This window comes from Morone saxatilis, unplaced genomic scaffold, assembly GCF_004916995.1.
Source record: "Morone saxatilis isolate NCDOM2014 unplaced genomic scaffold, NCSU_SB_2.0 Contig2, whole genome shotgun sequence".
Lineage (NCBI taxonomy): Eukaryota > Metazoa > Chordata > Actinopteri > Moronidae > Morone > Morone saxatilis.
Window position 1 is genome coordinate 25952969 of NW_023339762.1, and position 11626 is coordinate 25964594.

Sequence of the window (11626 nt, forward strand, 5' to 3'; positions counted from 1 at the left end):
CTTCCCTACAGTGCCAACAGTGGGCAACACTAGCTAACGTTAGCTTATAAATGGAGTCCACTAGCAATAAGTGATGTAGCGGTACAAAGCTAACATTACTACAAAGCTTGTGGAATATATTGTGAGTTTTGTCAAGCGATGCAAGGCAGGGGGCATCCAGCTAGCTAACAGTAGCTCTTGTCTGTGTTGTTGTTGTTTTTGGCTAACGGAGTGATTTGTAAACGGCGAGCTAGTTAGCAGTCAGTTAAAGATACATATAAAGTGCAGATATGAAGCTTTAACTGTGAGACGCACTCAGACTCTACAGGTTGATTCCTGCTTCCTCACAACTCGTCTGGTGACTTTGGGGACTTTTTTCTTCTGGGAAAGTGGCATCCCTTTTTTTCTCTTTTCTGTTGTTGTGTCAAGAGTGATTCAGTGCCCTCGCCGCTGCACCGACTTGTTTCAACACAACAGTGACTTCATCTCACAAGCGTCTTCCCACCATCCTCGTCTGTCCCGCGGAGCCTGGCGGGCGTTCAGGCTGAAAGGAAACCGTGTTATTATTGTGTCATTCAGCCGATGACAGCCTGTGTGCTTCACAAAAAGAGCAGCTGAGGCCTTAATACTTTTAACCTTCGTCCTCCTGACGGTGAATCCCTCTTTCCCGCTTTCCTTCCAGCGAAACAAAAAGCGGACAATGAAACCGAATCCTGAAACAAGTGCAGACAGATAGAGACCAACAATATGTGGCTTAGATGGTTTGTTTGGCTTTTATCTGGTTTATTTTTAAATTTTAAAATCTTGTTTTAAGTTTAGTCTTTGTGCCACGAACCTTCAACTGATGGATCAGTTTCATCTCTATCTGAAAACTGAATAAGATGTTTATTTTATAATAATAATAAACTGTGAAAGGAGCCCTTCCGCATATTAAATGCTTTTATTTTAAACAATTAAAATATTTCAACTTTTATGTGCATTAAAGGAGAACTTCAAATGTTACATGTTAGCGTTTAACACAATGCTGTAACTGCCAGTTGTGGCCACAGGGGGCGCTGTTCAGCAGAAAAACGCTGGCTGGTTTTTATGTGATTCAAACAACTACGTTCCAGGAAGCTTTTATTTTGAAAGTCAGCTGTTTCTGCCATCCTTTCTGGGACATCCTGACATGGCGAGTGCTGCCTGAACAAACACCACCCGGTTTATGACCCCCATCCAGCTGCTCGCCGCCCTTTAAACCGCCACCACCCTTCGTTCATTTCCTCTCCGCTCATCCGCAGGAAGGAGGAAACAGGACATTTTCCATTTTAGAGTCGGCCACAAAAAGCTGAACTCCGTTTAAACCTGCAGTGATTATTTGGGCCACATGGGGGCAGGAGAAACAACCTGTGAACACACCTTTATAGCCGCTTTAAGGGTTTGTCCGATAGTATTGAGTCTTATGGGGGAATGAGCTGTTTGCTGGTAGCAACTTGTGATGTTTAGACTGTTTATGTCAGAATATTTACTTGAAAAATAACAGAATTAAATGAAAAATTAGCAAAAAAGCGAATAAATATGAAGCTATCAGTCATCAGGGATGAGCAGGAATTATAATCACACTAAAAACAAACTCAAGAGGATGAATTTTGTCTTTTATGAACCACTTTTTATCTCTGAATCTCCCAAAAGTCCCAAAAAATTAGACCTTCCCGACTTTCTCTGCTGCCTGTGAACTGATTTATGTTTCTATGCCGGCTTTTGTTAGAAAATTACCTCTGCTTCCCTACAGTGCCAACAGTGGGCAACACTAGTTAACGTTTATAAACGTTTAACGCTTATAACGAGTTGGTTCTGGCGTTGGTTGCTTCGTGGTGTCGTTCAGAAGAACATTCATGTATGTGTGAGTGTTCGTGTTTGTGGTGGCATCTGTTTAAATGAAGATCAACAGTGTTTGTAATAAACGCTGTGATGTCATGCTGACACGAGGTTGACGAACACATGTGTTTATCTGACAGATAAACGGCGTTCCTCCGGCCGGATCTCGTTTTAAAAGACTTTGTTTCAGGAACTGAGGAGGCGGCGATGAGACGTCTCTGATACGTGACTAATGTTTCTCATTTAAGCTTTAAGCTGTGTGGAGCAATAACGGCACAGTGGAAACATACTCATGGAAATGTGAAGACTTCTGTTAGTTTAAAGACATTTTGGGGTGAAAATGCTGCTTTTTTGTATTGAATTGTCTTTAAAAAACAGGTTTAACCAGCATGTTATATTTTATAGAGAAAATATCAATAGTGCTGAAACACTGTTGTTATTTTTCTTCTGTGCCTTTCAGTACCTTTTTAAAAGTGCTATATATAAAATAAATGTATTATTTTTTTAATTAGTCAATAAACAGAAAATTAACCTGCAACAATTTTCATATTTGATGATGAAAAATGAAAAATATTCTCAATTTCCAGCTTCTTAATTGTTATTATTGCTGCTTTTCTCGGTTTAATATAATTATAAACTGAATATTTTATGGTTCTATGGTTAATTGGTTAATTGATAAAGACATTTATTAGTTGCAAACACTAAATTAACTTGCTAATTATATAATTTGTATGTTTCTGATAAACCACATACAGTAAGAAGACAATATTAATTATTATATTTTGGTTTTTTATTTTATATTTTGATCGTAGAAATCGGAAAGAACTGGGAGCAAACTGGGAGCTTGCTAACCATATTTCACCGGCCCGATTTTAAGGTATTTCCCAGCGTTTGCTAACTTCCTCGTCTTCTCTTCTCTTCAGGCTGACGGCTCAGAGGAGCATCGAGGACGCTGAGGAGGTGGAAAGGGAACGCCGTCGAAGAGCTCGCGAGGCTTCAAGCTGGACGAACGGAGGCTCGCCGCCCGAAGAGTTCTCCCCGGAGAACGAGCCGCCGGCAGAGGAGAGCGTGTAAGTCAAACTGTGTCACTGTCCAATTAATAATAATAATAATAATAATAATAATAATTAACTTTATAGAAACAAAAGTGCATTTCAGAAAGCAATAAGAGAAATAACAAAAATAAAATGGATAAAATACCCAACAATGAGATAAAAGCAATAAAAATAAATTAATAAATTAAACAGATGTTGGAAGTGGAACATATTGTCTGATTGTGGTTTTACCTGGTAGAAAAATACTGTCAGCTAGCTTCATCAAGACTCGAGACTGTCTACTACTAATACTATCTGAGTGGTTAGTTGGCTAACGTCGGCTAAGTTATGTATTCTGACAAACGGTGTTGATTTTAACCAATAATAAATGATGTAACGGTACAAAAGCTAACGATAGCTTTCTACTAGCCAAGAGTGATGCGAGGTGGGGGCATCCAGCTAGCGCCAGATAACGTTACTCAGTGTTTCTTTTAGGGTTTAAAGGAAATAACCTGTATGAAGAACTTGCAGATATACTTTATTTTTAAAACTCATCTATTAATAAAAGACAGTCTTGTTTTACTGGCGCTAACTTTAGTGACACATACTTTGCATTTTGTGAGGCCCTTTCACAATAAAAGCCGTTAACTGCCTGGATTTAAGTGAGGTTAGCGGGCGTTAACGAGGCCGAAAATCTGGGGGTTTAATTCATCACTTTAATTGTGAAGCAGCAACAGGAAGTGTTTGGTCTGCGTTGACTTAATGTTACATAGCAAATACACGTGTGATACAGCTGCTAGAGGAGTTCAGTAGCAACAATAAAATCTACTTTATAGATAAATCCTGAACGTAAATAGTATGAAAAATAGGTCTGACTTAATTAAAACTTTATAATTATTATTTAAATGTCCCTGTGTTACCTTTTGATCAGGTTGTATCTCAAATAAAAACACATTTCCAGTTTACATGAAGCAGCACACATCAGGATTCAGACAAATATCCTATTTTTTGTGTGGAACTTGAATTCCACTTTAACCCAATTTATACATAAAAGGACACAAAAAAGACGCCTGATTGATACTTTATTTGGTTTATCTTTACAAAAGTTGAATTTCTGTGAATATTTTGACTAATTAAACTGTTGGTATGTTTTATGTTTGAGGACGACGCATTGTCTGAATCCCTGCAGCGGATTCTTTGTCTGTTCAATCATGGGAACCCAGGAAGTCATTAAGTGCAGAACATTATTCATTCACTCTCCTCGTGTCCGACGACTTCCTGTGCGAGCTGCGTGTTATTTCTCCTGCGTTTAAAGAGTCTGTCATCATGTTTCCCAGCTGTGAAAACTCGCTCCCCGTCAGAGCGCTCGCTGGTTAACAGGGTTTCACGGACGTCTGGTTTCATAAAATAAATGTTTCCATTTGGGGGGTAAAGCTGCAAACAACCTCTTCCCTCCCGTCGCGTTTGATGCGAAGGCGAACGCACAGCTGGCTTCTCATTACGCAAGCCTCCAAGAATGTTTACTACAAAGCGTCTCCAGGGAAAACCACCGCCACGTCAAAGCCTGTGGCGTTTTAATTTCAGGGTTTCTTAATGACAGCTTACACCTTCTCCTCCGTCACATCAGAGGCTCGGTTCGGTTTAAGGTGGCGGTGACTCGCCACGAGGTCGTTGGTTGCAGTCTGTAATTGAAAGGACGCAGTGGTGACGTAATGCTGCTTTAAAAGCCCTGAAGATTGCTGCATGGTTTCCTGCCTACATGGTCAGAGGTCAAGTGCTCGCAAGAGTTTTAAAACCACGGTGGAAATAACCATCAATCTTCTGCCCAAGAGGGTTTTAAATCTGTCATTCTATAGTTTATTTTTATAAAAGTTGAAATTTGTGTCAAAAAGTCATATTTATCAGATTAAATGTCAAAGTCTTGAGTTTTTAATTTATAATTTTGACAATATCATGATTTTGGTTTAACATTTCTGCCGATAAAATAGAAAAATAAGATGAAAACTTACTCGTGTTAACAAAAATATCCTCATGATACGTCAAAATTAGGAGATATGAGCTCTAATCTGTAACATTTCCTCATTAAACAGTGTATAAACTCTATGTTGTATATGTAGTTAAATTGTGTTCTTACATTATCCCAAATGTTTCCAATATTATATCCTGTCTGCTCAACCCCGCCCCCTGTGGTTGTTATTGATCATTAACATTATGTTTAAAACTACAACAAAGATGGCAGAAGTTCTAAAATATTTACATGTAGTTGTTACACCTGGAAACTACAAACGCTTGCTCAGAGCTGGAGTCAGGACGTGGTTAGTTAGTCTAGCTTAGCATAAGCAGGGGAACATAAAAAGACACGTACCAATGCCTCTTAAGCTCATTAATTAACACCCTGTATCTTATTTGTTTAACAGAAATGTAGAAGTTATAGTTTGTTGTTAAGACAAAAATAAAAAGCTTTGTTTCATGCAAAAATGTCAACTTAAATATTGATTACTACAGTCTACAGTGTATATGCTATTATATAATAACTGCTGGTGTAAGAGTGAAGCACATTATGGTTTGGTTTTGACTTCAGGAGTTCGTTTTCTGTTGAAATAGTTAATAAAAAACCTAAAGATTTTGTTCAGTCTGACGACAGAAATCCTGTAATCTGTGAGTGTTATAAGAGCAGTCAGATAAAAGTGTTTCCTGGAGGATGTTTCTCGTCATCACAAACCTCGACTGACTCACTCCTGCCAGGAATCCATCCAGGTGTTGACTTTACAGCCGAGCATTGCCACTCGTTAAGGCTGATCAGCTGCTGAGAGATCAGGCTGAGACTCCCATCATGCATTTGGCGGGGGGTGGGGGGGGGCTCCGGCCTCCCAGGCGTCTTAATCATCTCGGGAATGCTGAGTGAATTCCTTCTTTCAGCTCCTGGGAACACAAAACACACTTTGATTACTTTCATTCAGCAGAGAAGGAGGAGAGACACATTGCTAATTGTGATGATAAGTTTACTTAATTTAACATTTAATTAATATTTAATATGTAGATAAGTGTGATTCGAACAAATAACAATCAAATTACAACATGTATTCCAATCTTGCGAGTAGATCCTCCTCAATGTCTACACACCTTTAATGGACCTTTTTTTTGTTTCAGTCAAGCAAATCTGATTGATTTCTTTATGTGTTTAGTTGACTATCGTATCGCTTTTTAGATCAAATCTCAAGATCTTTTGTGGATTTTATCCTGTTACGATAACCGCTGTATCCTTTTTTACACCAAACTGTAGTTATGTTCATCAAATTCACCAAAAATATTCTGTGTGAAACCTTGAACACCGGCTGCTGATTCACGTACGTTTATTAACAACACTTTCCTTTCCTTTTCTCGTTCTCAGGTACGACGGCGACCTGAAGCCGAGAAGCTCTCCGTCTCTGGAGGAGGATGAAGGCTTCAGCGACTGGACTCAACGGCGAGAACTGCGGAGGCAGCAGCGCCTGCAGGAGCTCAACCGGGGAGGCGAGGAGGACGAGGATGAAGAGGAGGTCACCATAAACAAAGCTGTACCAGTGAAGGCTGTCCAGGCCTCGGTCACGTCCTCCAGCCGACTCCGGAGACAAGAGCAGGAAGAGGTGGAGAGGAGGGAGATGGAGAGGAGGAAGGAACGTGAGGAGGAGGCGATTCGAGCTGAGAGGGTGAGGAGGGATAAAGAGAGGGAGGTAGAGGAGGACAAGAAGAAGAGAGAGGAAGCGACGACCAGGAAGAGGGAGGAGATTCAAAGGCCGAATACAGAGGTAAGGTTCCTCACTGAACGAGTGTGAGTTTGAATCAATTTCAAGTTATTTAAGTCCAAGTATCCTTATTTGAGACAGGTCTAAATCAAGTCATTCAAGACTAAGTCTTCAGGTCTAAGTCAGGTCTCCAGTTATTTGAAACAAGTACATCCCAAGTGATTCAAAGTCAAAGTCTGAAGTCAAGTCTCAAGATCTTTAGGGTAAGTCCAAGTCAAGTCTCGAGGCATTTGAGACATGTCCAAGTTAATTCCAAGTTATTTAAGTACAGGTAAGTAGTTAAGACAGGTCTAAAAGAAGTCTAAATACAGCACAAACTGGTTGTCAAGTCTCAAGTTATTCAAGACGTCCAAGTCGAGTTTTAAGTAATTCATGCAAAGTTATTAATAACAAGTCAAAGTCAATGTCAGACAAGTCCTTAGTCCTTTTGAGACGAGTCAAAGAGAAGACCAGGTCAGGTCTCAAGTCATTCAAAACAAGTCTCTCAAGACCTTTAAGGTAAGTCAAAGTAAAGTAAAGTCTCGGGACATTTGAGATGAGTCCAAGTCAAGTTCAAGTTATGTAAGACTTCACTTTAAGACAAGTGTAAAATCAAGTCTCAAGATCCTCAAGTTTCCAATAAATATTTGGAAACTAGACCAAGTCGTATTTGAAGTTATTTGAGAAAAGACACCCTGTTGTGTTGAACCTTTCCTGTTCAGGTGGAAAAAAGAAAAGAAGTTAAAATCTCCTACACATCCAAGGTTTTCCTTCATCAAGAGCCAAAACTCAACAACGCCAATGGAGACGCAACCAATAAGGAAGTGACATCATACAAGAGCAGCAAGACAAAAAGGACCACCAGGTTTGTGTGTTTTATTTATAAAAATATTCAACCTTTATCAGCGATAGAAAACATTTATCTGAATATTCAGTTTCAGAAAGAACTTGGCTCTCCTTCCCCAGGACTTCCCCTGGTGATATAGTTACATAAACTTACAGATTGAAGCTGAGCGCTGGCCTTTTAATAGTTTCTTCAAAAACAAGTAAACAAGTAAATCTTTGTTTAATCCAAGAACATTCTGGTGCATCCAATCATTGATTTGTTCAGTGCACTTACTCAGGATTTGTTTGGGATTATAGTCTCCTGCCCATACGGCTATGTAAATTTCTGTGTCGTCTACATCATTATGGTAACAAATTTGTTGTTTTCCATAAGCTAGTTGGAGCATGTAGATGTTGAACCGAAGAGGCCCCAGAGTGGAGACTTGGGGAACTCCACGGGTCATTTTTGTCCTTTAAGTAGGATTCAAACCAGTTTATTACTGTGCCAGAAAATCTGACCCAGTTTTCCTCTTGGTTTAGTAATGTGTTGCTGGCATCCAATAATACAAATTATGTCTGTACCTTAACAAGAGCATCAAAATACTTGTTTCACAGCAAAACAAAGTGTCAAATGTTCATAAAAACTCTCCAGTTCCAGCACTAAATACCTCACTTACGAGCTCAGGTCGTGAAGTTGCCACAGTATCACATAGGCAGTTTGTTTTGGCAGTACATAGCGGACTAACAGACTCAGTTCAGGTCAATAATAAAAGCAGCTAATATTTAAAACCTCCCTCTGGTGATGTGTATCAGAGCCGCTGAGCCGGAGGAGGCGGAGGCCATACTGGAGACGGAGCAGCGTCTGGAGAAGATCCGGCAGGGCCTCCAGCAGAAGGAGAGCCAGGAGCTGGAGCAGCTGAGACACCGACAGGCCGAAGCCGAGCAGGAGCTGGAGGAGCTGAAGAGGAGGAGGGAGGAGAGACGTCGAGTCCGGGAGGAAGAGGAGCGTCGGAGGGAGGTGGAGGAGCAACAACGGCTGGCCAAAGAGGAGGTGATCACATACGTCAGTCAAGTATTCAAATATTAAGATTAGATATTAACTACAATAAGGAAACTTCCGGCAGTTAAACAGGTTTATATTGAGTGAAACTAAAACTAAAGCATCCTCTGTTGAAGATAATCTCCCTTATTTTGTTAAAGCTCCGGCAAATCCCCAAAAAACAGGATTCTCGGGTGCTTTCAAACTAGCCTCAAAACATCGAGTGAGTGAGTGCTGTATTTTTCTGAAGCTGTAAGAAAATCCGGATAGTGAGTGGGATTTATTGAGTCTCTCTGAGTCCAGTGGTGCTTTTATATACAAATAAAAAAGAATTGAACTAAATTCAGTCTTTAACCAAAAGTAAAGTTCCTCAGTAGTAAAACTTTAAATGAATTAATATTTTAACATCAACAATAAATGAGAACATGTAAGTCTATAGAAAGTTTTTGCGTCTTTCAGCTCATAGTTTTAGTTTTATAACAAATTAGGGTCTTTTTCCAAAAATCAGGTTTTAATAAATTTGAATTCTTCGATTGATTTCGAACAAATGATTTCAAAACACATAGTACGACTACGCGAATGAGGAGGTTTAGGATAAGACATTAACTCTTACCGCACCAATGAGCTGCATATCCTTACATATAAATCTTTCTTTCTTATCTGTGGTGAAGATACATTTTGAATTTGAACAGGTCATTAAACTTAACAGCCCTACAACAGACAGTTAGAGAGTCGCTGGTGACACAAACACAGGTCTAATGTGATGGCACTGCTGCTCTGTGTCTGCTGGATGCCATCTGTTTGTTAGCATGTAAGCTAAAAGGAGCTTAAAAGAAGATAACATGTCAGAGATGTGCATTTTCTAGCTAGATGTGGAGTTATTGTGCCCTCTAGTGGCCAATAGTCCCCTGGTGATATGGTAATGTAAACCTGTGTGTCATCTGTATAATTATGGTAACACATATTCTGTTGTTTTCCATAATCTGAGCTAGTTGGAGCATGTAGATGTTGAACAGAAGAGGCCCCAGAATGGAGCCTTGGGGAACCCCGTTATAGTTGTTGTTGAGTCAACGGAAGATACATTTAAAAAATATATTATTTTAGCTGTTAAAGTGAAAGAATAATGTCTAGATAGTTTTAAGAAGCTTGTTTCTGCGGTATTTAGAGCTAATCAGACCCAGATGTGGAGCTCTGAACGGTGTTTATGACTCTCAGGAGGAGAGGAGGCGAATGAAGGAGGACATTGAGAGGAGGAGGATGGAGGCAGCAGAGAGGATGAAGAATCTGAGTACATCCAGCGTGGACGGAGACGAGATGTTCAGTCCCTTCAGTCCCAAAGCTCCCACACACAAGGTAAATCTCACCTGCCACTTCCACTGCTGGGGAGGCTTTAATTTCCTAACACAGCGTTCACACTGCAGGCGGGAAGCCGAAGAGGGAAAGTCCTAAAGTGAAAGTGCACCCATCAATAAAAAGCCCAACAAACAAATTTGTTTAATATGTTTAAAATGACAGTTACTCCAAAAAACAGCGTCTTCCAGTAACACTTTATCTGTATAGTCTACATACAGGTAGTTTATTCTAACATTTGTGCTTTGTCTGTAGATTATCTATAAAGCTAGGATCTAGAGGGGCAGCTGCCACCTCAGTTTGGTATCAAATGCTGTTAAATTTAACACATTAAATTTAAATAAATCTTAAAGATATTAATAGTTTACACCAGTGCTTCCCAACCTTCTTCACTTAAGGGGCCCTATTTCAATAATTCAGTACAGTGAGAGCATCAGAGATTAATTTTTGTGATATTTTTAGGAACTTTTTATTGTGTGTTGGGTTTTTTTTTTCATCATAAAACAACTTTTTTTTGGCATATTAGGTGTTACCTTCTTAAGAATTGTTCTTGGCTATTTGGTTGTTTTAACTGCGCACATTTATAATGCAAGGTAAGGCTGTTCAAGGTTTAGGTTATTAGAAAGAAAATATATTTTGTAGGTTTTTGTCTGAGAAATAAAAGAATGTTTCTCAGTTATAATTTGTCTTTAATCTTATTTTGTTTAAAAAAGTTGTGATATTTTGAATTGTATCGTATCCTGAGCTAAATTATTTGTTTCACACTAACAGTAAGGAGGGATTTTATGAACACTTAAACTATCTGGATAAACAGGTCTTCACTGTGTCTTTGTGTGAGCTGTCCTTCGACATGGTCATCCATTAGCCGACAGTAACCAGTGCAGATTACAGTGTAGGATGATGTCACTGTAAACAAACTCAGTGACAGATAACTGTGTTACCTTCACAGCCGATGCGTTCAGGCTCAGATTGTAAGTTACATGTTTGTGTTTGTTTGTGTGGGAGAAGCATGTTGTTATCAGAGCACTGATACTTGAAGTGGTTTTGTAGTGAGAGTTTGTTCAGTGGACTTTGCGGACAACAGATGTTTGTTTTGAGATGAGAAAAACCAAATCAGGAAATTAGCTGTTTCACCGCTACCATTTATAAATATGACGTTTTATAAATGTTTCGTTTTCTGTTTATTATTTTCAAAACAAAAAATGGAAAATGGCTTGTTTCCCAAGTTTGGTTTACTCTTTTTAAAATGAAAGTCTGGCGGCAGCAGAGTTCACTCACTGAGTTTGATTTGTGAACAGATTTGTTCCAGCTGCATCCTGCAGTACTTTACTGTTGAATACAGAACCAACAAAGTCCCGAAAAATAAGATTGATTAGATTAGATTAGATTATTTAATACTTAATACTTAAAAGAGTCTTTAAAGAGAAAGAAAAAAAAATTCGGGACTTTGCGACCTCTGTATTCGGATGTTAAATTAATTATGTTTTGTTGACGTGCATGACACTGCATGTAAGTTCTGCACCTCTGCACCGTCTCGTCTCTCTTTTTGCTCTTCGAATTCAACGTTTACAGACAGAATTGACTTTTCCTAAGCCCCGCCCCTTTTTGTTCTGCGCTCCAATAACAGTTGAGCAAACTTAGGTCAACTTCCTGCTTTCCTGTGCTTAGATATGCTATATGCTAGGCTAATCTATGTCGAAAAAATACAACCAAATTTTGAAGATTGTTGAAAGATAAAAGCGACATATATATATAAAAATCAACCACATATATATATA

General features: G+C 39.1%; 1 protein-coding gene across 2 annotated transcripts in view; it reads left to right on the plus strand.

Annotated features, from left to right (window-relative positions):
* The window catches only part of lsp1a (lymphocyte specific protein 1 a), a 24765-nt gene that overhangs the window by 2118 nt on the left and 11021 nt on the right, over positions 1 to 11626 (plus strand). For both annotated transcript variants that reach the window (XM_035664723.1, XM_035664724.1), the window contains exons 2-6: positions 2760 to 2906; positions 6262 to 6658; positions 7357 to 7499; positions 8273 to 8510; positions 9714 to 9851. In XM_035664723.1, the coding sequence (XP_035520616.1) occupies positions 2760 to 2906; positions 6262 to 6658; positions 7357 to 7499; positions 8273 to 8510; positions 9714 to 9851 (1063 nt within the window). The remainder of the gene's footprint in view (positions 1 to 2759; positions 2907 to 6261; positions 6659 to 7356; positions 7500 to 8272; positions 8511 to 9713; positions 9852 to 11626) is intronic.